The sequence below is a fragment of the Pimephales promelas genome, chromosome 19 (genome assembly GCF_988280905.1).
Source record: "Pimephales promelas chromosome 19, fPimPro1.hap1.1, whole genome shotgun sequence".
In the NCBI taxonomy this organism is placed as follows: domain Eukaryota; kingdom Metazoa; phylum Chordata; class Actinopteri; order Cypriniformes; family Leuciscidae; genus Pimephales; species Pimephales promelas.
Window position 1 is genome coordinate 21617496 of NC_142787.1, and position 26314 is coordinate 21643809.

Below are 26314 nucleotides of genomic sequence, written 5' to 3' on the forward strand. Positions count from 1 at the left end.
ATAGCTGGACTGTAGTTTTCTACAAGGGCAAAATTCATTCACTTAAACAGTTGATGGCGCTTTTTTTTTGCCATTGAGGTAATACGAATTTCCATACACTGTTTCCTCTGAATCTGAGCGTTAAGTCAAACCCATATCTGAAAGGACAAATCATAGTCTAAAAGATTCAACTAAATTTTAAATAAATGTGTTGTGTTAACTGCATTTCGCCTTTGTAAGTTGAAATACCTTTAATATAAATAGCTTGTAAAATAACAAGCCTTAGCTTTAAAGTATGGTTTCAAACACTTGGTGAAACGCACTTCCCTTGACACACGCATTTGCATTAACACACATCTAAAAGAATCAGCTCCAGCTCTACAAAATCTCCATAACTATCCTCACTTCTGTCTTTGTATTTTCCTCTCTCATTAGTCTCTCAATCTGTCCATATATCTGTCTGTGCAGAAGATCACTGTAAAATAGCCACAGACAAGTTTTTTTTTATTTGTATTTTTTATTAACCAAGAGTCTGTTCTTCTATGGAGAAGAAAAGCTTGAACCTTCAGCTAAACATTTACATGTGTTCCACAAAGAAAGTCAAACTGTACAGGTTTGGAAAAACATGATGGTGAGTAAATGGTGATATCAGGTTGAATGTGGCCAAAAGTGATGTCTGAGTAAAATACTAATTTATGGGCTCCATGTTTTAATTGTATCATTTGTCATGACGCAATAAAACGAAAGTAATTTTTGTCAAGTGGTCATACCAAATTTGTATTTATTATAACCAGTCTATACTTTAATAAATGAAGGTATTAGCTATATTATTAGATGTTATTTTGTGGGTTTTCATGAAAATGGTCAGATGGAAGGAGCTCTCCAGTGCAACCAAGGAGTATATATTTTTTTTAAATGACTAAATCTGGTCAGTCGGTTTTGGAAATTGCTCTTGTGCAGAATGTGAATGGTCACAGAATGTCCACATAATTATTTCAAAGCACAGTAAGACGACTATCATGCAGAATGTAAAGTGCTGTGGCTGGAATAGTGAGTATTTTGACTGAAGGATGAAAAATCTCCTGAGTGTGGGAGCACCTCAAAACAGCTTCTAAAGACCTGAGAGTAGCTCCTAGTGACAAAATTCTAAGAAAATTCTTAGAAATGTAGGCGTTTACTGTTGAAATTAAAGAAAAAAATCCCAGTAAAGAAAAAAAGTAATTCAGAAAGCATCTCAACCCTTAAAATACCTCCAGCCTCCAATTTCATCTTGAACTGTAAGCCAACGGCTATAAGTAGCTGGATTGAAAGGTTGTGTAAGTAAAGAAACAATTTAATCGTTTAATGTGCTGTAAAAAAAAAAACGCATTTGACAAAGAAAATAAGGACTGTATAGAAGATTGGAGCCGTGATCTGGAGTCCGACAAGTCAAAACTTTAGCAACCTACTGTAGCATTGAATGTTGTCAGGCATGTTACTAGGAGACGACTAGAGTGTGTTAATGCCAATATGCATGCGTAGCGCCATTAAGCACAGCAGGGGAAACTTAATGGCATTGGGATAGCAGGTGTCCGAAGGATCTACAAAATTGCTGAACACAATGTACCCTAGTATGGAGGATCAGTTTAGAGATCTAGGGCCGTATTCACAAAGAATTTTATCTTACCACTAGGAGGACTCCTAAATCGCACAAAAGTATTTTAGCTATTTTCTCTTAAATTTTTCTCTTATTCACAATGCCTTTCAGACCTACTTTTTGTAAGGAAAAATGACAACTCCTAAACTAAGAGTGAGTCTTTGTTGCTATAGATGACGTTAATTCCCATGCACGAGCTTCCTCGCAATGATCACGTGATTGGTTGTTAGATGACAGGGCCAGACCATCATGCGGAACAAAACATTGCGTACAAATCATGGAATTACAACATCTAAATATGTCTGTGTCCTACACAAAATAATAATAGTAATGTCATTGAGATGCGTATATAATGACATGTTTGTGCAGGCCCCAGTGAAGTGTAATTCTAAAAAGGCAGAGAGAGAAAGAAAAGTTGTGAATTCAATTAAATTAAATCAAGGTAGCCTATACCCCAAAGAAAACCACCACTTGGCTAATAATGAAAAACGACACTTGCATTAACTCTTGCTTGGTTAATTGATATCCTATTAGTCTAAATACACTAAAGCAAGGAAATGTTGCTCCTATTGAAGTAATCTAATAGTTGAATGATGATAAATTATGAACCCATTTATTAAAAATGGAAAAGAAAGCCCAACTGGACGCAGTTAATGCTGTTGGCCCAGTTGGTGCTAAAAAAAAAAAAAAAAAAAAAAACATAATAAAAGGGAAATTTGGCAACTAAGCGTATCTTTCCTTTGTCCATGAAAAATGCTCACTTCTTGATGATCATGCTGCCACAACGCGTTTTACATGAATTCAAAATTAAGGATAATTTTTGGCTTCAATATCTCGTGGAAAAGAGGTTTTCCCCTAGCGTAAGTCATTACGCAGTACGAGAGAACTTTAACTAGACTTTCGGACTTTGCTCAAAATTGACTTTGCTGAGTCTATCAACTTCAAACAGGTGTAGCTCATTCATTTTTGTCTTATTACAACAAATAATACATCATTTAGAAGTGTTTTTTTAATAGAGAATATTAATTTTAACAATAACTAATTTAACAATAACAAGGTTTTTTAGTTTATGATTGCTAAATAACTCACTATGATGCACATGCACTGTATGAACTCTGTTTGTATCATTGAATCATTTTCCTATTGTAAAGTTGCTTGGAAACAATCTGTACTGTATAAAGCAATAGGCCAATATAAATAAACGTGACTTGACACTACAATTCGGTGTTTGTATCGGTGACAAAACATGTAAAATATACAATGGCAAAGTGACTTCAGATGCTCTGAATCCAGGGCATCAGTGCCCATGTGTGTGTGTGTGTGTGTGTGTGTGTGTCAGCTATGGTGGGGAAGGAGAAGGATTCCTCTCCAGAGGTCAGTGTTTCAGTGTGGGGTGCCAATCAGATAATTAAACCCGGAGGGAGTAAATCCGCACACATTGTCATTTTCTCCCTCATAAAATGCTCTCATATTTGTTCCCAAATGGCAGAAAGTGGAAGGCACAAGCTTGTTCAGAAAAGCTTGAATTTAACATCCTTTTTATTTTCTGCCTCTAGCTTAACAACTGACAAGTGACATTCATTTAGAGCGGTGTAACGTATGGTGCTTTAAATCATATCTAATATAGCTGTTTTAATACACTATGTGTGCCCTCCAACAGTCCTTTTGTTATCCTGGTTACACAATTATACTTATGTGTGTCTGTAGGTTCTTTCAGCTCGTGTCTCTTGACGAAAACCATCTAAAATACAGTAAATCACACCACATCCCAAGGTCTCACTAATTACCAGAGGTGGGGGACTCGAGTCACATGACTTGACTCGAGTCTGACTCGAGTCACAATTTTAAGGACTTGTGACTTGCTTGATTAAAGTACAAAAATGACTTGACTTGACTTTGACTTGAGAACAAGTTACTTGAGACTTGACTTGACTTGAAGTGGAAGACTCGACAATGACTTGAACATATAATAAACAAACAGCAATAGGCTAAAGTTAATTAAAATATATATTATGACGTCAGCATCAATATATCGGCATCTGTGCCTTTACGCTGCTCAATTCAAACCGCGCCAAACGGAAGTTCCGGGAGTCTCACGCATATTGATAGCGTCTCCCTGATGCCCGCAAATGAGTTAAAATCTCCCGGAATCTAGAGCGAGATACTGCGCGTATAACATAGGCTACATAGCGTGCGGCGTGTGCACGGCAGAGATATGGGAAGCCAAACAAACCAAAAGTGGGACGAGACAGCGGGGCTTTACAGAGCTCGTGCCGCGCAGACATGTCATCTGCACGGTTCAATGATCCGAGCCGCGCAGCCGATTCGTCAGCGCAGCGCGGACGTGTTTCCTAGCGACACTCAATAGTCAGCGCTGTACTGACCAACGCAAACCATATGCTACATACTACATGCAAATAAATGTACAATAAAGAAACCCCTCCTTCCTTACAAAGAATTGTTCTCTTCTGAAGTTTAGGAGTTAATTATGGAGAATTCCATAATTAAAACAATCATTTGTTAATATTTATGTAAATTTAATATATAATATACATAATATTATTTAATATGTAATATTTATTAAATATAAAATATGTTAATATAACATATTACCATTTTTATTTTATATTTATTTTAAACATATTTTAAATATGTTAATATAACATATATTAACCCCCCCCCCCCCCCCCCTAACATTACATTCATTGAGATATACCTCCCTGAAATGAATTCTTGTAGGTTGGGATGTCTGTATATGCAGCATAGATATATACACGGCTGTGCAGCTGCAAATGCGTTTTACATATAGGTTTCAGTAAATCGAGGAAAAGGAGTTTCCGAAGACATTTGTTGGCTATGATAAGAAAAACTACTGAATTAAAAAAAAATTGCATTTTATATTCTCATACATTTCATACATTTTATATTTTACATTTATATAAGATATAAGATATTACATTTTAGATTTCATACATTTTAGACCGTTTCAATTAAATTGAATTAGACAGATTGGATTATACATCTTAGAATCGATACATCTTAGACTCTGAACGTTTTGTGTAAACAACACAATTTTATTTTATTTTCAGATATTAATGTAGCACAGATATGCATATGATTAATATAGCAAATGTAAGATACAAAATATATGTATAAAAGTTCATCTTTTCTGTGCAAAAATAAATATGTATCGAAAAAATTTACCTCTATTTATTTTAGTAGTGTGACTTGACTTTACTTGAAACTTATCAGGACTTGACTTGACTTGCTTAGAAGAACCCTTGACTTGACTTGACTTGCTTGATTTATCTGAACTGCGACTTGAGACTTGACTCGAGACTTGATGGTTAAGACTTGAGACTTGCTTGGACTTGACCATGTGTGACTTGTCCCCACCTCTGCTAATTACTAATATATATATATATATATATATATATATATATATATATATATATATATATATATATGGGATGTGGTGTATATACTATTACAAAATCTTTAGCACATTTTTATTATTTAAATAAAGGGTGAAGATGTACATTTTCCTATGCTGGACATCACTTTTGAGCACTACTGTTTGTATATATTTATTTATTTATTTCATTTTTAAAATGATTCATTTCTAAATGGTTTTAGAAATTAGTGAGACCTTGTGATGTGGTGTATAAAAAAAGAGTTTAAATTTTTTTAAATCCACAAGGTTAAACGTCCTCATGAATGAATGAATGAGGCATTTATATGATAAATGGCTCAAACATGATGTTTTATTAACAAAGTTCAGAAGGGAACATGTTCAAATCAGAACGAGAAGAGGCCTATGTATATATACATAGAAGTCTCACCTATGTTCCTCGCCTGGTTACTATCCTAACCAGAGAGATGGGAGGAGTACTCTGCATTTGGGCCAGATTCTGAGCTCAGAGCCCTCCCCTTGGACAGCACGCCAAATGCACATACTTTTACACAATCTGATTATTTGTAAGTGTGAACTGGTGAAAGTAGCTGAAGAAACACACATCCACACATGTTTTTTTCATGTAAGTGACCTGTGCATGTCCCTTCCCACCTTAACCACGTCCTCGTCCGTCGAGCGACATTCCACAGACTCGGTCACATCGGTCACAGTACCTTCGGTTCCGACGGTGACCACCTTCACTGGCATGGCAACTGTCTTCCCAGTGAGCACAGCGGTGTTAAGGATCTCTGTCTCCTGCACACAGAGGGAAGATCAATCAGACTGCGTTAACTCTGGAAAATTCACCAATAATTATTCACAATAATTCGTCATTCTGTCAGCTCTAGCTCTTCATCACCACCATTGAGTCGCGCTATTAACCCAGTGAGTCATATCATTCAATTAGAGTCATCAGCTCTGGAGAGTCTCGGAGTGAGATGGAGAGGTCTGTTTAGAGCCAAACAACACATCCTGTTTTTATGAAACTGATCCACTCTTAGATAATATTCACATGAAAAACACACCCAGGAATACATTTCACTATGAAGCCGTTTCAAAAAGAAAGAACAAATATTTTAACACATATTCAGAAGAAAATATGAGTGCTTGTCCATGCAAAAAAACTATCTGCTGTGACAGGGAGCTGTAGGTGATTGATAGACTGTAGTTTTAAGATGTTCTTAGGGGTTGCTAGGAATGTTCAGGGTGGTCTGCAGGATTTGTTTAGTCTCCTTTTTGATCAAACTTGCAAAAATAGTATGTTCTGTAGTAGAAGAAGTTCTGACAAAAACATACATTTATATTTATTACGTTATATTTATATACTAAAAAATATGAAATAATATATAAATTAAATATAAATTAAAATAAATGCATTTAAAAAGCTAAATGATTAATACTAATTAGCTATTTAACATAATAGTACTAACCCAGATCCTTAACCTTACGTGTTGGGAATGGCAATAGAAATAGTGATGATTGCCTGAGGAAGCACCAGTAGTATAGTTTCAAATTATGCTTAAAGTTCCTGAAATATAAAATTGAAATTACAGCTAATTAACATTTTCTCCAAATTCATTCTCTGACTATAATCTCATCTAAAGCACATCCATGTGTTCAATCTACAGTTTAAACAAGCCAAAGGATGAGTAGTCTGACTTGAGTTTTTCCTGCTGGCTGGGGGTGGGTGAGGAGACGGCTCACAACTGCCCTTATCATAAACCATGTGGATAAACCAAAATAAAGAAGCCCTCTGCCAAGGTTGTGTTCTTCATCATAGGGTCTTTTCTTCTTTGTCACAGCTCTGCCATTTTCCTTTAGAGAAAACAGATAACATTATTTAATCCTGAACTGTGGATAATGAAATTTCAAGCTTGTTAATAAGACTGAGGTCTTCTGTTACTTTTTTTTTTTCTTCTCCAGGGTGATCCCACATCAGGCTTCACTTGGCAGCTGATTCTTATTTCAATCATTTTCACTTTAATGCACCACAATTGTGAGGATAAACGAGCCACTTCCTTTCTTTCTCTTTATGCATTTAAGCCGATCATTATTTTCTATCTAACATAGGCTGTGCTTTCTACTTCTGAGTTAGAATTTGAATACGCCGTTTCCCTTGATTTCAAAATTATGTAAATGTACAACAGGAATGTAGTCTGAGCAGCACTCGCTTGGTATTCAAACCATACGCTCAGACATTTTGACAGGGAGTTATCACCTGTGTTTGATTTGCTGTCAAAACATTAATTTATCAAGACCAGGAAAATGACTCTGATAAATATTCAACGGGATGGGATGGGTGAAGTGTTTACAATTTGCTCTCCCCCTTTCACTCACATAGGAATTCAAAGAACTCAGCGACAGTGTTCGGCAGACAAGGTGCTTTCAAATGTCTTTCAATGTGTCCATTCACCGGCTGTTAAAACCGAACAATGAAATTTTCATTCAAGCCTGAAGATTACGGAGTGAATTAAAAACAGAATTCCAGAGCAAAACAGGAAAAGCGGTGGAAAGCCTCTCATTGTGATGCCACAGACTTGGATGGGTGGCTATTCTGTAAAAAACAAAACAAAGCTAAGGTGAGTTCAGTCCAGCGAGGGAGTGAGGACAGTTTTAAACCACACAGGTCAAATCCATTGACCCTTGAGAAATACATACTTGCCTCCACCATTTGACTCGCATGGCAAAAGCAAAAAAAAAAAAAAAATTGAAACTTATACCCAAAGATTCTAACGCTTTGTTAAAAAAAAAAGAAAAGAAAAAGAAAAGTAACTTTTTTTCTACCAAAATAATGTGCATTTTAATGTTTGTACAGGTACACAAGGATTACAGTACTCTAGCCTTCCAATATTCCAAAAAGTAATATAAACCAGATTATCCAAATTTACAAATACACATACAGTAAGAAGCAAATCTTAATCCAGTTCAGTCACATGAAAGTCCCATAAGTCTGTGTTAAATTCTCTCAGTCTTGTGAAGAAAATGTGATGTGTTAAGACCAGACAAAAATGAATAAAAACACTTTTAACAGCACACTACTTCTTGAATTAATTTTAAAAAGTAAAAAGTCTAATATTTTGTGATATTAAGTGTAACTTTATACAAAATATGAATGCATTATTTTAATTATGTGTATTCACACATTTATTTATTAATTATTAGATTTTTGTTGTGTGTATTATTTTATATATACAGTGGGGAGAACAAGTATTTGATACACTACCGATTTCGCAGGTTCGTCCACTTACAAAGAATGTAGAAGTCTCTAATTTTTATCATAGGTACTCTTCAACTGTGAGTGACGGAATCTAAAACAAAAATCCAGAAAAACACATTGTATGATTTTTAAGTAATTCATTTGCATTTCATTGCATGACATACTGTAAGTATTTGATCACCTAACAATCAGTAAGAATTCCGGCTCTCACAGACCTGTTAGTTTCTCTTTAAGAAGTCCTCCTGTTCTCCACTCATTACCTGTTTTAACTGCACATGTTTGAACCCGTTACCTATATAAAAGACTCCTGTCCACACACTCAATCAAACAGACGCCAACCTCTCCACAATGGCCAAGACCTGTAAGGACATCAGATAAAATTGTAGACCTGCACAAGGCTGGGATGGGCTTAAGGACAACAGGCAACCAGCTTGGTGAGAAGGCAAAAAACAGTTGGCGCAATCATTAGAAAATAGAAGAAGTTCAAGATAACGGTCAATCTCCCTCGGTCTGGGGCTCCATGCAAGATCTCAACACATGGGGCATCAATGATCATGAGGAAGACGAGGGATCAACCCAGAACTACATGGCAGGACCTGGTCAATGAACTGAAGAGAACAGGGACCATAGTCTCAGAAGAAAACCATTAGTAACACACTATATATATTTGTAATTGGGTTATATTTGTGTTATATTTGAAATATTTAAAAATATACATAGAAAATATATAGGATTAAATGAAAATCAATATAAAACAAATTAAATAAAAATCCATGTTAACGGGCATGATGTTGGGATTGCTACATTTGGCAAGCGCCACAATGCAAAGTACAGTTTTCTGATTCTTTTGACATTAAGGGAGAAAGAACATTAAGGAAGATTTACTCTGACAGCAGGACTGATGTTTGTGGCATTTGAACCAGCAGAACTATTATACCACTAGTTCACATCCACCTAGACTCCCAGTCCTCCCCCCAATCATGATGCTACAGTTGAAACACAGCATCCCTCTCCTTCCCCCAACCCCATCTCTCGAGCTCCTATGAGCTGCTGTTCCAGAGGGAGGGCGATGAATCCAAGCAAAATGTGTTATTCATGCAGTCTTGTCATCCGCTGCTGCCTGGCTTGTCGGTAAACATTGCTCCCTGGACCGCTGACTGATTAGCGTTAGCTATGCGCGGATGCTGGGTTTCAAGAACAGGCTGGGCTGGCATACGCTCTCCTAGAGACCGTCTCTATGGGAGGGCAGTGCTTCTACAACACACACTTACTCTTAAATGGTTTCACACTATCTTGAGAAAGAGAAAGAAAAGAGGAGGTGGTAAATCGATAAAAGGCCATTATACTTTTTGGGCAGCATTTGTAAGGTCTAAAGAAGTATTGCAGGTGAGGGAACGGAGGGTTAATATCAGCACAGGTGATTGCTTAACTTTGTGGTGGACCTACGCCGGCTCACACGGGGCCTAACGCTCAAGGACAGGCATTACTGAACATATTGGCACCCCGTGTGGCTCCTCCCGGCTGATGCCGCAGACATGCTATTACAGAGCCATCGATCCACGGCTGTATTTCTTTTCAAGACCGTGGGTCCTCCCAGCTCTTCAGCAGCAAGGACTGAAGCCTTTTTGCCTCTGAGAGTCTTGCTGACAAAGCCGCTGATAAAATGGCACAACAGTGCACACAAACAGGGAGCAAAGAGGAAGATGGCTATTGATTTCAGTAATAGCGCAAAGAGATGAAGCAAACGCTTAGCTGCCTTGAACACATTACAGCCACTGGGTCAGACAAGCATCAGCTAACATGAGGATAATCACTGTTTTGTGCTACCGTTTCCACATTAAACCATCATCCAAGGCCTCTCCACCTCACTGCTTGGTTAAATAAGATCTCTTTCAAGGAATTAAGACCCATTATGACAAGAGGACATGATCTCCTCTACCATTGCTAAAGAATTAAACATTGCTCAAACATTCATGACAGTGCATGTTCATAGAAACAGCATGATTTAGTCAAGTAGAAATTGTTTCTGGATCAGGAACAACATTCTTATCAAACAATTATAGGCCAAACACCTTCCCTAACACTTAGCTACCCTTAAAATATATGAGCTAACCTTTCAGTTCTCCGGTTCTCCGGTTGGCCCATGGCTCATGGCTCCACATGGCTCAATCAGCCTCTCAATTAAACCTCTCTCGTTGAAGACCGCTCTCCTGTTGGCATTGGCATCAATCAAGCGAGGGGGGGATCTGCAGGCTCTCTCTGTGAGCCCGGCATGTCTGGAGTTTGCTTAGGATAACTCTAAGGTCATCCTCAAGCCCAGGCATGTGCCCAAAGTGCTCTCAACACCAGTTAGGGCACTGAGAATTTGTCTGGAGCGCTCTGAGTCGTTTGGACAATCAGAACAGCGTTTTGTCTGCTTTGGTGGTCGATCCAAAGGGGATTCAGTCACTAAGAAAAGACTGTCTAAATGGATAGTGGATAGTATCGCGATGGCTTATACCTCAGTGGGTCTAGTTTGCCCAATAGGTATCAGGGCCCATTCGACCAGAGTTATGGCCTCAGCATGGTGATTTGGCTGTCCCATTCAGGATATTTGTGATGCGTCCGGTTGGTCCTCGCCTTCCACATTTATGAAATTCTATAATATGGAGGTGCCTTCCCTACAGGGAAGGGTGCTTTCAGTATGATTAGGGCCTGAATGTGTCAGGTGCTGTCATTAATATTACAGTGCACAGTCACATTCACATATGTATATGAGACCTGCTTTGGCCGGTTATATTTTTACATATATTAAACCCACTTTGTCTGGTTGTATTGTCATATACTATTAACCCCGACAGTGTCTGGGTTTATTAGCGTGATATCTTGGTGATTACTGACTCTGGTCTGGTCTGATGTATACATGTTAGGATTATGGCTTGTAATGGCAATAATAATCTAGGCTGAGGCCATGTGCCATTGGATGTGCAGTTGCTGTAGCACAGCCTATGAGCAAGCCAGACGCTCAATGGGCTAGCTATGCAGCTGCAAATGCGTTTTACATATAAGTTTCAGTAAATTGAGAAAAAAAGTTTTCCCACTGCGTATAGCAATGCAATAATTTGTTCCCTAACTTAGGGAACTGAGGTTACGTGAGTAACCAAGTAGTTTCTTAATTTATCCACTTTGGAGAGCGTTTTTAAAAAGTTTCGTTTTCATTCCAGGGCTCCAGACTGCGACCAAAATTTGAGAGTGTGCGACTGAATTTTACATCCAGTCGCACATGTGCGACCAGTAAATTTGCCACACGTTAAACGCATGGTAAAGCATGGAAGGGACGCGTCAATGAATCCGTGACAAGAATAGTGCGCGTAAACGTCTGTGGGAAGGAGACGGAGACAAATATCACAACCTGATGTGCGTCTGAGCAATCAGCGATCTATCGACTCGTTAGTCGTTACCTAGCAGCAGCGAATGAAAACAAAATGAAAGTGGAACGAAAATACGCCACTCATAGGACCGTGGAGCAGCAGCAGCGAACCATTGAGGGTAAAATAAAGCCCCGAACTTGCCAGTCGCGGGCCGATCTCGCTCACGCAACACTGTTAATAGGAGATCCAGTGAAGAAATCCATTGAATTCGGAATTCCATTGGTTAACTCTAACCATAAATATGATAATGTGTAAGAAGGTCAAATGCTTACAAGTAGCCTACACATCTTTTCCCAGCACTTCAATAATATCATATATAAATGTTTTATTTTTTTGTATTTTTTATGTGATTACCAACACATTTTTTGTTCATCCTTTAAAGATTGTCCTAAAAAGAAAAATTTTGAGATGTTGGAAAACTCTTACTTAAACACTTAAAATTGTAAACAGTAGGATGTTTATTGGCTATTTTCACTCCATATACATATTTTCACTACTTTTATTAATTAATATTAAGACATTATAAATGATAATAACTAAAGTTAATTTCATCTACACCCTAAATTAAGCTTAGTGATTTATTGTCAGCACCAGTGCTACCAGATTTTTTTTTTTTGTAGAACTCACTGTGAGTTCTCATTTGAGGTGATGCTGCCCTCAACTTTGAGTCTGAAACCCTGTGAACTTAAAACAAAACAGCATATCATAATGTTAAGTCTATTTATTATTAAAGAATTTGTCAGTATTACAGTTATTTTGGGGAAAATTTGAATAATTGCATTGCAAGCTGATTTAAGGTGTGCCCCTAAATTTTCAGCTTGCGCTCCTAAAATTTTCAGTTAGGGGCAACAGCGCTCCTAGTAAAAAAAGTTAGTCTGGAGCCCTGCATTCATAAAACGCAGTCTTAGTGTGGACGGAAGGCCAAAAACCCTTTTGCGCCGACGTCACAGTTACATCACGGCGCTAGCTGGAGGCAAAAGCAGGCCAATGCAAACCAGCACAGATTCGGCTACATAATAAGGAGCTTAAATGACTTTTATTATCTTTAAATGTCATCTTATTGTGTTGTTTGGTGCAAGTATCAATGAAAAATGAATATGCTGTATCTGGATTTTTTATTTCTAGAAAATATTTACATGATTAAAATCGCACCGTAATGACACTCTTACATTGTCGTCTTCTCTGCCCTGGCTCGGCAGAACTGCGGATCATACACACAAGTCTTGTACAGGACCATTCAGCACATAGTTCTAGGCATCTAAAGATTTATATGCCATCAGTTTCTCTTTACGATCAGTTTTTCTATAAGGTAGGTGTACTTTAGAAGTCAGGCCACTCAACCGAGGTAACGTAACGTTAATCCTGTCAGATCGTCCATGCATTGAGTGAGCGTGTAGGCGGCTACGGGTCGGCCAATCTGGTTCTGTCCGTTAAATGTAACTTTTGGAAATAACAATCGCGGTCCTGGACAGTGAGTGACCTTACAAATTAAGATAAAATCTGATTTTCTCCAGTCATTGTTAAAAAACAAGCCAATAAAACTTGCTAACTAGCATTAGTGAAGCGGCCAGAGGGATCGTTCTGCCTCCACCTAAGCTCCACCCACATAAAAACGTCACCATGTTTACCAACTGAAAAGGGGTCTATTAGTGTGGACATGGCCTTAGTAATTAAGGCAAGTACTACAAAAATAACTACTTTACCATTGAAGGGAGGCGAATTAATAAGGCGAGACTCGATACTGAAGAACCGATAACTGATGATAAAAATTTAAAACGGTTAAACCAATTATCTGTCTATTTCTATTGCAACCTGCAGCTTTAAAGTTTTGTGAGTTAATATCGAAACAGTACAGCCATATAGGAACTTGGATGAACTCCTTCAACACTACTTGCTAAAAACTCAAAATTAGATGCAATCGCCATCTAACATTGCCTCTCTCGTTTCCTGCAGCTCTGGGGCAGACAAATGTGGAAGTACAGATTCCATATGCCCTGCGTTGTGTGCAGGCCTCTAGGTGAGGGATAATGAATACATAGGCAGTTTCAGATAGGTGTGATAAGGTGGCAGCGGTCGTGTGCCTAGTGGCAGTGAAGAGAAAGGGAGGTAGAGAGTGAGATACTGATAGTAATGAGGTAGCGTGCAGCGAGGACCATCGATCCCCATGGCTCAGTGGCAGGGCGCAGGTTTACCGAGGCCAGCCACCACACACAAAAACATGCTTCTGCATTCTAATCTCTCAGCAGACACAAATCAACTTTCATTTCATTTAGACAACTGAACACATTTTTTCTATCGTTTTCTCTTTCTGTTCTTGCACATTCCATGCAGTCCTGTGCTGCAGGTTCTAGAGAAACACTTGCATCAACAGTAAATAAAGCAATAATACAGAAAAATCTCAAATACTGGGGTACGGTGAGCAGTCTTTTAAACTGCAGTTTTCAAATTACTTTTCTCAAAGACATTCTCATAATAAATTGTTTGGCTCACAGTGTAAAAGGATACATTTCTTGTTTTGTGCTTGGATAAAAGGTCACTGTTCTGATCAGAAATGTCAAAATGCATTCTAAAGATCAAAACTGCTGAAAAGAACAGCTGAGCTAGTTTAAACTGGTTAATGCTGGTTTAGCCTCAATGGACAGGTTTCCTTAATGTGTTGTATTTTATTTTGACAAAATGGGGAGGGATATTGTATATTTGAAAATAAGCTTTTCCCCGATACGGTTGAATCACAGAATCTAGTTACTTTGCCAAGAGATCCCTTATTTAATATTTTTATACATGTGTCAGACATACAAGAGAAACAGGCATAGAAGAAGAGGAGGGTGACAGACGAGGTGGTCTACATTCCAGATTTCTCTGTTTCCATTTCTCTGTCCTCTCTCTCCATCTATTTTCTCTCAACCCCCTTACTGTATGTTTAAAATGGAACATATACCTCATCCTTACACATGGCACAATCCACTTTCCATATTAAGAAAACTGTCCTTCACTGTACACATTTGTGGTACATTTGCATCAGTGAAACATTTCTTGCCTTGTAAAGAATATGCCAACTGTGCACATTTGAATTATCATCATCAGTGGGACATGTTACATTGCACACATACTGTAGTTCTTTGCAAAATATAGTCCATCCCTCTCATCAGCACACATGTACAACATACGCTGACTTCACAAAATAATGAAATTATTATGAAAATTAATAAAGAAAAATAATACTAAAAAATAACAAACAGTAAATTTGTAGTCTTCAATATACAGTATTTCCTGTAATTTGAAGTTATTCAAGAGTCTTTGTTTCATATAACAGTAGAGATGTGGAACTCGACTTTGGACTTGAACTTGATTACAACTTTTCACAAACTTGGACTTGTCACTGAATCAAATGTATTTTTACTGTACATTTTTGAGTCCTTCCAAGTCCAAGGATTCGGTGAAATTATTATACACAATTGTCACTGGTCAGATTGGGTCAGTACTGCATTGTCAAGAAAGTCAATCATTCGTATGTGTTTTTAAGCCTTGCATGTTCATACAATCAATTCGATGCTTGTAACCAGTTTAAGACGAGTTTTTTTTTGTGTGGCCTCTGTGTATCCTCTGGCTCTCTGAATTTCTTGGTCCTTCTTGAGGAGTGTGAAGATGAGGGTGAACTAGAAGTCCCTCAAGGACTCCCAAGCTTGCGTCAGGCTGTCGCCTTGACTTTTCATTCACCAAAGATCCTCTGACCACCACTGGTTCTCTCTCATCAAGACTAGATCAGCAAAGATCAACTGGGGCCTCAACAAATTGCATAAGGACAGTTTAATTCACATGCAAGTATCAAACTTAGTCTCATTATTTGATAAATTAAGTATCCTTACCCCTTTTCAAGAAGGACGTGTTACAACTAAACTAAACTAAACAAGGCTGTTGATCTGCTGAACATCAAACAATGCTATAACTGGATTCTACTCCAGCTCTCTTTCCCTTGGGAAACTGTATATATGTGTATTTTAGAGTAGTTTAAATGTTTAGTCAACTTTACGTTTAGACACGTAAAGTTGTCCGTGTCTCAAGCTCATTTCTGGAGCCACTATAATCATAGATCTTAACTACTTACTCTTAGTAGTACTTAGTAAGAAAGACATTTCCCATGCCCCGGATATGTACATTTCTTTTAATGAATTAATAACCAATATTGAGTGTTCACGGGATGAACCGAGTAATTGGTTGTAATGTTAACGTAGCTATGTCAAATTAACCCGATTAACTGATCCAAATATTCGTAATCAATTATAACAAGTTATGAGTTCTCCATATAAATGTGATGAGTCGTTCAAAAATGTTGCCTGATATATCGCCTACAGCCTATAGAGAACACAAAGGAAAAGGAATTACCTTGTCCTGTAGGAGGTTTACAGAGGACACTGTTCAAACAGACTTGAAGGAAGACAAACAGCAGGCTAGCGACGCTCAGAGAACAGAGAAACCCATGAGCTGTGAAGTAAAGCCTGACACACACCGAAACTCAAGACTAAGGCCAAGAGGCTATGAAAAACCAAACAAAACAATTTTTTATTTTCCCTAGAAGGAAAAAAAAAATCAGAAGAAGGGTTTGAAGGGAGATGCCTCCAACTTGGCAATTTATTTGATTTTCCTTTTCTCTGAACAAACTCTCAGAGCACTGAGAGAAGACAGGGTGGCAAACAAGAATGAGAGTGCTTTCAATAGTCAACAGAAAACAAACTCAGCAGGGACCCAAATATTCCTTCGAGAGGGCTGAACGGCCAATTACAAGGAGCTTAAGTAAACTTGATTCGAAAGTTGTGAGGTATAGAATCAGAGAGGGAGGAAGACAGACACACACATTATAAAGGGAGAAAGACACGCTGATGCATCCTAATGAGCCAGAACAGATTTCCTGCATTTTGAGGGTATCATGCACTGCCAAATCCTATTAGGGCATCTCCTCATTCAAAAAGTTGAAAGTGATGTGATTACATTGATCCCCTCCTGCTGTGTAACACAACAATCTGCTCTCCCAGCATTCCGAGAGAGCTCAAGACAAATGCGCTCTGTCAGAGGGCCAGACAACACAAGTGATTGGTGGCTGCTGTCTCGCTGTCTGCGGCCGTGATTGTTGTGTGAAATGCACTGGTGGGCAAAGAGGGCTTGAGCTGGGGGGGTGTCGAGCTCAGGCTGTAAGGACATCATTTTTACAACATTATTACATCATTCTCCGCCTTCGCCACGAGTGTATGGCTGGGCTATGTTTACAGTAATGGGCTGAGACAGCACAGCTCTCAAACGCCACGGATGATGGTGGTTGTTTGGCCATCGAGTGGGGAGCGGGGCTGTCCTCTCTAATGAGGCCGACGAGACAGCTGGAAAGCCAGAATTAGCCGGTGTCCGCGAAAGGGGGAAAAGCTAATTCTAATGGAGCAGAACCCTCCGACGGGACAGATTGGAGTCTCTTGCCTTTGTTAACGTATGCCATTGTTCCTGTCACACCAATCTGCGTAGTTCCTCTACATTAGACAGGTAGAGAGAGGGAGAGTAGATCGCCGAGCTCTGGGTGATTAAAGCTGACCGCTGACTCTGCTGCAGGCTTAACAAAGTCTTGATTAAGTTTAACAAGGTGTGGTGATGGCAATGTCTTCGTTATGGCCAAGTAGAAAAGCTGTCGTGAGGTATATATGTGTGAGAGAGAGAGAGAGAGAGAGAGAGAGAGAGAGAGAGAACGCCGCACTGTAAGACACAATTAAAATGCTTTGAAAAAAGAGCCAGGTTGATATAATTCAAGCTGCTATGCAAAAAAGAACCAAAGAGAAAGAAAGATAAAACGCTTTAGCTAACGAGAGTGGGCATTCAGATTTCATCTGTTAGTGAGGTAACAGAAAATAGACCAACCTTTTCACATCAAAATGAAATCATCTTCTTCATACCGCCCTATTGAAAGGAAGCCGATGAAGAGCAGACGTGTAGCCCATCTCTAATCAAAAACTATTTTTCTCCTTGGCTCAGCCTCTCGCTTTATTTAAAAAGATTAAACTCACACTCATTTTTTTTTTCTCATTTGGGGTTTATAAAAATCAAATCAACAAAAATGCAGAAATATATAAATAATCTCATATCATTGATTGCGCATTTCAATAGTTTAGCAAATGAAAGTGTACATGACATCATCACACAGCAGTAGGGGCTTCGTAGGGACGCTACGGACATGTCCCTACCAATACCAATCGACTACAAAATCGTGCCTACCAATCATTTTGATAGAAATGTGAAAATAATTAAAAAGTGTCTATTACAGCATTATATTTATCTGCTAAGGTTGCATTATTTAAGGTGGCAGATTTCTTTACATGTTTTTATCAGTTTATAGGCATTTAAATTAGCCACAGGTGCAGAAGCAATTAGCGGAAAACTCTAGAGATCAACGTGTGCTGAACAGGAGCAGATACCATGTACTGTAAGAGATTCATTGTGCAGTGTAGTCAGCTTCGTTGATAACAGGGGGTTTTGTGAGACTGGCTAAAGTCATTGACATTTTCAGTGATGGGGAATGTCCTTTGCTCACTTTCTGTACATAATGTATTCCCAATGTGAATGTTTGATTTTTCAGGTTAAATAAGCGCTGCAGTGTAAAGATAGCTGCTTTGATCATTTTATTGGTAACAGCCGGCATCTCATTATTCAGATTTTTTTTTTTAATTAATTGATAAATTCAAGCATTTGACATAAAATATGACAAAGATGGATTAAATATGGCAATTATAAAAAAGCCCCTGGAAATCAATGTAGCCTATGATTGTTTAGATTTTATCATGAAGTACAGAAAGCTAAATTGTAATGCTGTTGGTTTACATAATCAAAATTGTGTAATGAATGTCTCAGGAACATACTGACATAAAAAAACTCCAATTATGAGTCTTTTGGCTACTATATCTATAAACAAAGGCTTTAGACAACATAAAATTGCACTCAAATTTATGGGTGGGGGAGAGGGTGCTCTGCAGACAACTTTTATGACCCCACCAATGTCAAAATCAAATATACGCCCAGCAGTATTATGCTGTCCGTGTTCTACTTTAAGCTACATCAACGTGTCTAGGATTTAATGGATACATGGCTATAGAGTCCAACTTAAGTATGACTGTGTCTTTAGTAGATACCTGTACCACTGGTTTAAATACTTTGTATAACAAAGATGAATTTGCATTAGACAAGAGACTCATTTTGTGTCCAGACCGGATACCATGCTTTAATGGTAGTCAATAAACAGTATATGGAAAAAAATATGATTCTGTTTGTCCAAGTTAAAAACACTTGGAGATAGACAAACAGTTAACTGAAGTGTAAATTTAACTGAAGAATAAAAAAATTATCACTCAACCGTCTTTCTAAACTCGTAAGACTTTTGTTGATTTTGGAACACAAATGAAGATATTTTTAACAAAATCTGAGAGTTTTCTGTCCCTCCATTGACAATATGTGCAACTACCACCTTTTCAAGCCCCAGAAAGGTAGTAAACGCATCAAAGTTATCCAAAACAGGACAAACATATCATCGACTGAGACAGCAGAGAATAGCCAGAGTAAGCCAAGAGTGTGTAACATTGTACCACAGTCCATTATAAACCACATCATGGATAAAGTTTACAAAGCCATAGTCAGGTGAGGATCAAGGGTCTTAATATGTAATATAATAATAGTATCAGCTGATTGTCTCACAAAAGTAACCAGCACATATCAAACCCATAATACAGCAAGGGAGAAGAACCACTTGAAACTATGCAACTATATATTTTTTTCTAACAGGGTAGTAAAAGTTTAGCTGGCTAAAACTGAGCTGTTACTGTGGCTGAGCTGGTTAAAGTGTAAAGCCTTGATGTGTCCGTATGAGCCCAAAGGTGAGCTTTCACATCCCCTAGACACTATATACTACACAAAATAGTCTTTTTTTCTTTTTTCGGCTACGGTGGAAACATGACGTCACAATATGTCGACCTTCATAGATCTAAATGTCTCATTCCAAGGTAATAAAACATTACGGTTTATTAAGTAAGTTCTTTATACACCACTGAAAACATAGTTATGGATGTCATATTGCATTTCTGTTAATAGATACTCAAAAATGTTACACATTGCACCTTTAAGCAAATTAGAGCTAATGGGCTATATGCACGCATAAGTTCCGCATTTGACGCAAGGATGCTCGTCCATTTCCGGTTGTGTAGATTAAAGCGGAGGAAAACCGGAGAAAACGGGATTATGGCAGAGTCTTCAATATTTACTGTCCTCCCGTCTTTGAAACGAAACGTACATACGTTTAGATGTAATTTTATATATAGTTATGTTTATTTAATATAATTTTAAAAATAAGCATAAACACAACGAGGGGTGTCTGTTTTATCTGTTTTTGTGACTAACGTTTCATTAGTATAACCATGGAGTATACAATTCAATATAAATTCTCGCTATTGCATTGGACTCTACGATCGGCGGAAGTTATCGAGCATCCTTTCACCTTCACCGGAAATAACGCCGTGCATAGAGCCCATTGACGTGCTCTTATATTATGCCTAAAAGCAGCAATGATATTATATGCAAACAGTAACCTTAAAAAGACAAAAGAACAGCATTGCATGTTTGGAATTGTTTAGAATGAAAGACATGAGTTGATCAGAACTCACCATAGCCAATGGCACGATGCCGCCAAGGTCGTGTGGTGCCAGACGGATGAGGGTCTGGATCTCGTCTGAGAGGGTCCGGGAGATGGGGTACTCAATCTGCCATGTCACTGAGCGACTTCCCAGAGGATCCAACAACCCGTTGACCTCCAGATCCACCTGTAAAACCTTCTGGAAACCGGCCTCCACCCTAACACAGGAAAAAGAAATGGTCACGACTCACGAGTAATATCAAAATGTTTGAATGCAAGCTTAAAGGCATATTTTTGTGCATGCTGCCAATGGATGAAAGGGCAGTCAAGCGGCCGTTTATCGACCCTTTTGTTTTTCTACACGTGGTGTGTGTATGTGGAATGTGACGTATGTGGGTCTGTGTGTGGTGGTTTACTCTCATTATTTTAGTTCAACAAAAACGCATCCCAGCAGCAACCGAAAAAAAAAAAGACAGCAAAAAAGCAATTTACTTTTGGTCCAGTGCCACAGCATATTCAGAAAAGATTTCCAAAGCAGAGCATAACATTGTCTCTACTGATTGTGATGCAAAGAAAGCTGAAAAACAATGAATAAAACCAAAGCCATTTGATTTGCCCAAGCCTAGGTCTGATCAGCCTGGCTGCTCCAGCCTCACAGTACTTAGTTAAAACAAAACGGCATATGAAAAATTCCTATTATCAAAATACAAATGTGGAATATATGGAACTGCAATTGAATTTGCACCTGGTAGCATGTAACAGGAAAACACAAAAATAAACTATATTCTTTTTCTCAGATTCAGAACAGTATAGTCCCTCTATAAATAACTCACACCAAGGTCACCGTGTTATTCTCAATGCTGTAATTTCATCAATACAGGGGAGAAATATAATTTATGGTTTTTGGTTGACATTACCCACAACTTTCAGAAAGAAAGACTCTTTCTCTAACACAAACTTTGGTCAGGGTTAACAAGGTAACAGCTTTCCCCCATTGAATTGAGTAACTTTTTTGCTGTTCCTATGAGAGATTTTGTCCTGTAGTTTGAAGTTTGACATATTACACAAATTAGATTTGAATGCCAGAATTTCTGACCAACCAACAGCCAATCTTCTGCTAATCAAAACAGGTAAGATGGATGCTCCTTTTTATGGAAGCAGACAGGCCAACTGTGGTTATGATTACAATGCAGTAAATGTATCAAGTGTGAATCAAAACTGACAGTAAAAAGATTTATAATGTTGCAAAAGACATTTCAAATAAATTTTCTTTTGAACTTTCTATTCATCAAAGAATCCTGGATTTTTTTATAACTGTTTCCACAAAAATATTACACAGCACAACTATTTTTTAATTGTCTTTTGGTCAACAAATCAGCATCAGAATGATTTCTGTTGGATAATGTGACACTGAAGACTAAATTTTACAATTTCACAATATTACTGTATTTTTTACTGTATTTATGCATTAAATAAATGGTAATCACAAATGGTAATTATAGGAGACTTTTTTTAAAAAAACATAAAAAACATATTACAATTAAACATTTTTATAATGATAAAAACAACAATAACAACAACACAACTTAATAGTAGCCCTACAAATGAACTTAAATAACCTAAACATTCCTAAAATCTAACACACATTTTGTCTGGACTGGTTTTATTGGTCATTGGGCTGTTTTTTGATTGGTCTTCAAAACACTGACTTTAATCTGAATCTCAGAATGTCTCTTTTAGAGGCAGAGATATACGGTTATCCTTTTTTATCACACAAAATGTAATAAATACTATCTCCCTCAACTGATTCTTCAGGAAAACCAAACAAAACAACTTCATCCTGTGACCAGCAGTTCTAATAAGTTTCATTCCAAAAAGCCCTGGATTCTCTGATTTCAAAGTCATGGAAACAGTAATGGCAGGATATCTTTAATAAGCAAATCTGGATGATCATATCAGTTTTCACACGTTCTAATCTGTGACTTCATATAATAAAAGGGGTCGCACACTGCCAGTCTCTACCAAATCACACATGGTGTAATTTAATTTCTAGATTCTTAAAAGAGACATTATCTGTAAGTAGCAGAAAAGTGAACTCAAGACTAGAAAAGGCTTTTGTACAAGATTTAAAGTCTTGTTATAAATCCTTAAAGGAAAAATTTCACTCCAAACCTGCATGTAATTTACTTCCACAGACTACAAAAGGAGCTGTTAAAAAGGATGTTCATGTCGTTTTTCTTACAATGACGTGCATAATGTAATTGACAAAAATGCCTTATAAAAGTATTATAACAGTCCTCCCCACTTTGCACTACATTCAAAATCTTCTGAAGTCCAAATAAAGTCCCTGTTCACAGAAAATATTCTGTAACACCTTAGTATATAGGGTCTAATTCTCACTATTAACTAGTTGCATATTAGCATGGATATTACTAAGATATTAGCTATTTATTAGCACTTAAATGTGAATGGCTTATTCTGCATGACCACATTCTACGTCCCTTCATCAATACCTAAACTTCACATCCACCAAACTAACTATAAATAAGCAGTAATTAGGAGCATATTGAGGCAAAGGTCACAGTTAATTGTTAGTTAATAGTGAGAATTTGACCCTAATCTAAAGTGTGACCAAATACTCCTATTGCTGTGGATATTTTAACTCTGTAAACAAATGTTGATCACCATTTACTTTCATTATATGGAAAACAGCATTGTAAACATACTGCCAAACTTCTGCTTTTGTGTTCCATTAAGAAAGCACATCAAATGGGCAACGTGTGGATGGATAAATTACACCAATATTAATTTTTAGGTAGACTATTCCTTTTACAACTACAGACACATAACAATGACTGACCCTAAGACAACAACTACTGCAAAAACAAAAGTCTTGCAAGGCCAAAAATTGACGCTATACCAGCAGGCAATTGATAAAGCACTTGTCATGATCACACAAAAAGGCTATTTAAAGTAAGTAGCATTTTTGTGCTAATGTGGTGTTGCTGAAGGAAGATGGGCAGCTGAAAGGCTCTGGTGTTAGAAAGGCATTTTGTGAGAAACACAGCTGACAGCTTTGTTGCACTTAAAAATAAATGTATCCATCTCGCAAACACTGGTGTCCATGACCTCAATGAATACTCTGAAGAGCCCTGTCAGATCAAACACTGTAATGGGACATTGGCAGTTTTCTCATTCAACGCTAAGAGAATCAACCCCGTGCAGGATTAGGACTGCCATTATGGCTCAAATGTAGAGTCAAGATGTGTCCAGTAGAGGGCGAAGTGTAGTATCTCTTATCACCAAGGTGAACCTTTCCACACCATCAAAAGCTAATGCTGATTGATTCAAATCTATTTGCTAGCAGATGGAATCTGGGAAATTCTCCGTATTTTTGCAGCAGATTTTGTGGGATAATTAGCTAAATGGATTTAAAAATGGTGAGATGTGTTAAACCAAGCATATTGGTAGCAGATGTAGCCAAAATTTTCAAGAAACAAACATAAGTGGGAAGGCATTTTATGAATGACGTGCGCTCCTGCAGAAACTACAGAACTTACGGTGGAATTCTGCGAGTACTTGACTAAGTTTAGCTGGCATTCTACCTGTTAATAGAGTGAGTTCTCGACAATCTTACGCTATGCAGTAGAGGTTATAAGGGCAGTAAATATGAAAATCATCTCATCTCACAGAAAGCCTGAATGCATATATTCAAACCACAAAAAGAGTACCTTGTTTAAACAGTAATGTAAAGTGGAACGTCTCAGCGAGAGTTTCTCTGTGAAGTCAAGAAACGTGCTCAAGTGCTCATTGCTAGGATGAATGGATTGTTATGTCAAAACATATCAAAATGCAGAGGAAGCAAGAGGAGCGCTATTCGTGGAGATAGACTCGCGCGTAACCGTCAGAAGGAGTGAAATTCTGCGGGAGTGTATAGGTCTAATGACAAAGGGCTCGGCTACAGGCAGTGGAGAATTAATATTTAAAGTGGAGTATGTGAAATCCCAATCTTTCAAAAAGGTTCTTCGGCTGAATTTTCTGAAAAAGAAGCTCTTCAAAGAGACTGCGTGCCTCCCTCATTTTACACGACCATGTAAAAATGGCGTGAGAGAGAAAGAGAGAAGGGAAAAAGGGTAGAAAGTGGAAATGGCTTTCATTGTGGTGACTCTAGGGTGGATTATATTCATGCACAGTGGTGATCTGTTTAGCACTGACAACAATGATACATCAAACGAATGGAATCAATTTTACTACAAAGCCGCTGTGGTTGGCACCTCACGGCTCTGGGAAATAAAAGTCAAAGCCGGGGAAGTAATGGCAGTTGGCGCGTCAGCTTTGAGTAAAGCTGTGGTGGAATTTCATTTCACAGGTTGCAAAAGAGGCTGAGTGAAAGAGCCACGCCAAAGGCTCGCCCTCCTGCTGGAGGATTTGCCAGCCGCCTCTTCCACTCATTTCCCTCTTGAAGGCAACGCTGGACACTCAGGATTCAGGAACCCCAACAGGCTAAGCATGAAACTCAATCACAGTGCTGGCATGGGGGCCCTGACCTGCATCATGCTGACTAAAGAACTTTATGGTCTAAAGATGGAGTTCACATGGTCAGAACAAAAGAGCAGAATGGGAGTGAAAGGAGAGGATCAGCCTACAGAAAATTGTTAATAGAGCATTTATTTGTGTGTCGAGGGAAACAGTGGTGCATTTATAAAGTGTTACTAAGGTTTACATGGTTTGTAGCGCCAAGTCTTCTAAAGATATTCAAGAATTCTGTATATAATTGCAGGTAATTGAGAATGTCTGACAAAATTATCGCTTTTGAGCTACACATCACATGTAAAAAAGTAGATGCAAGTGTAAAGAAGTGGTTACAAGCAAACAAGAGAGTAACATCAGTTGATGTGAACTGCCAGTATGCAATAATAATCCCTGGTTTTGGTCGTAAACAAATCATTGTTTTTCAAAGAAACTCTTACATGCTTAAAAATGAAACGTTTCCCAAAGGCATTGTAAGCCCAGGTAGACTGAAGCTTCTGGAAAACCAACCCCAGAACTTTTTAAAGAATTAATCCATGATATTTGTAATGATCATGACTGATTAGGTTGATTTTACGTGCATTTAAAAAAAAAAAATCTTTTTGAGTGCTTTATTGAAAATGTCTCGGGTTGCGTGTAACCCCGGTTCCCTGAGAAGTGACAAGACCCCACATCAGCAACTGATGACGCGGGGATTTCCCTATGAAAGTGAACAACTTGTGCTACATATGTAACTCTGGTTTCCTGAGAATGAACGAGACGCTGCGTCACTAGAGTTCCCATACGAAAGGGAACCGTAATTAGATGGAGGTTGGTCTAAGTTGACCTTTCAGAAGTTTAGGAGGAGAAATGGTTAGAGACTGGCCGAGCTATGATATAAACTAAACGCTATTGGCTTTTTTTAAAAAACGGGTATGGGTAATTTGATATATCCCGCCCTGTCTTTCTATTTCAGTGGAAAATACATCAACACAATGCATAATGTACCCTCTCCAACTAATGGCACCCTAAGCAACCATATTTCGCCTATGCGTCAAAAAGGCCCTGCTTGAAATTATGGATGAGCAGCATCTAATGCAATATACCACTGACAAGTGACAGAAAAAAAAAACAGTCAACCTTGGCTGTCTGCAACCCACATGATCTCATGAACCTTGAGGGAGTGATGTAATATTCATTGCACTCTGCAAGTTGATTTGCTAGGTGTTGCTTCCGCAGGAACACACAAGGTTTAAGAAGAATGTGAAGCTGTTGGGCCGAATGGAAGCTGAGGAAAATGGCTGCCCTAAGGTGAGACATCCAGCCGGGAACATCATTTACATCCATTAGCCAGATATCATCAGACTTACCCACTCACTTAGTAGCTACGTTATCACCGCAGCAGACATGAAGTGGAATGGGAAGCACAGAGTGAAATGGATGCCCAAGACGGCAGTAT

At 38.2% G+C, this 26314-nt stretch overlaps 1 protein-coding gene across 2 annotated transcripts in view; it reads right to left on the minus strand.

The window, feature by feature from the left end:
* The window catches only part of LOC120490851 (transmembrane protein 132C), a 127397-nt gene that overhangs the window by 18721 nt on the left and 82362 nt on the right, over nucleotides 1-26314 (minus strand). For both annotated transcript variants that reach the window (XM_039688346.2, XM_089123608.1), the window contains exons 4-5: nucleotides 20378-20564; nucleotides 5682-5825 (exon numbers count right to left, since the gene is read on the minus strand). In XM_039688346.2, the coding sequence (XP_039544280.1) occupies nucleotides 5682-5825; nucleotides 20378-20564 (331 nt within the window). The remainder of the gene's footprint in view (nucleotides 1-5681; nucleotides 5826-20377; nucleotides 20565-26314) is intronic.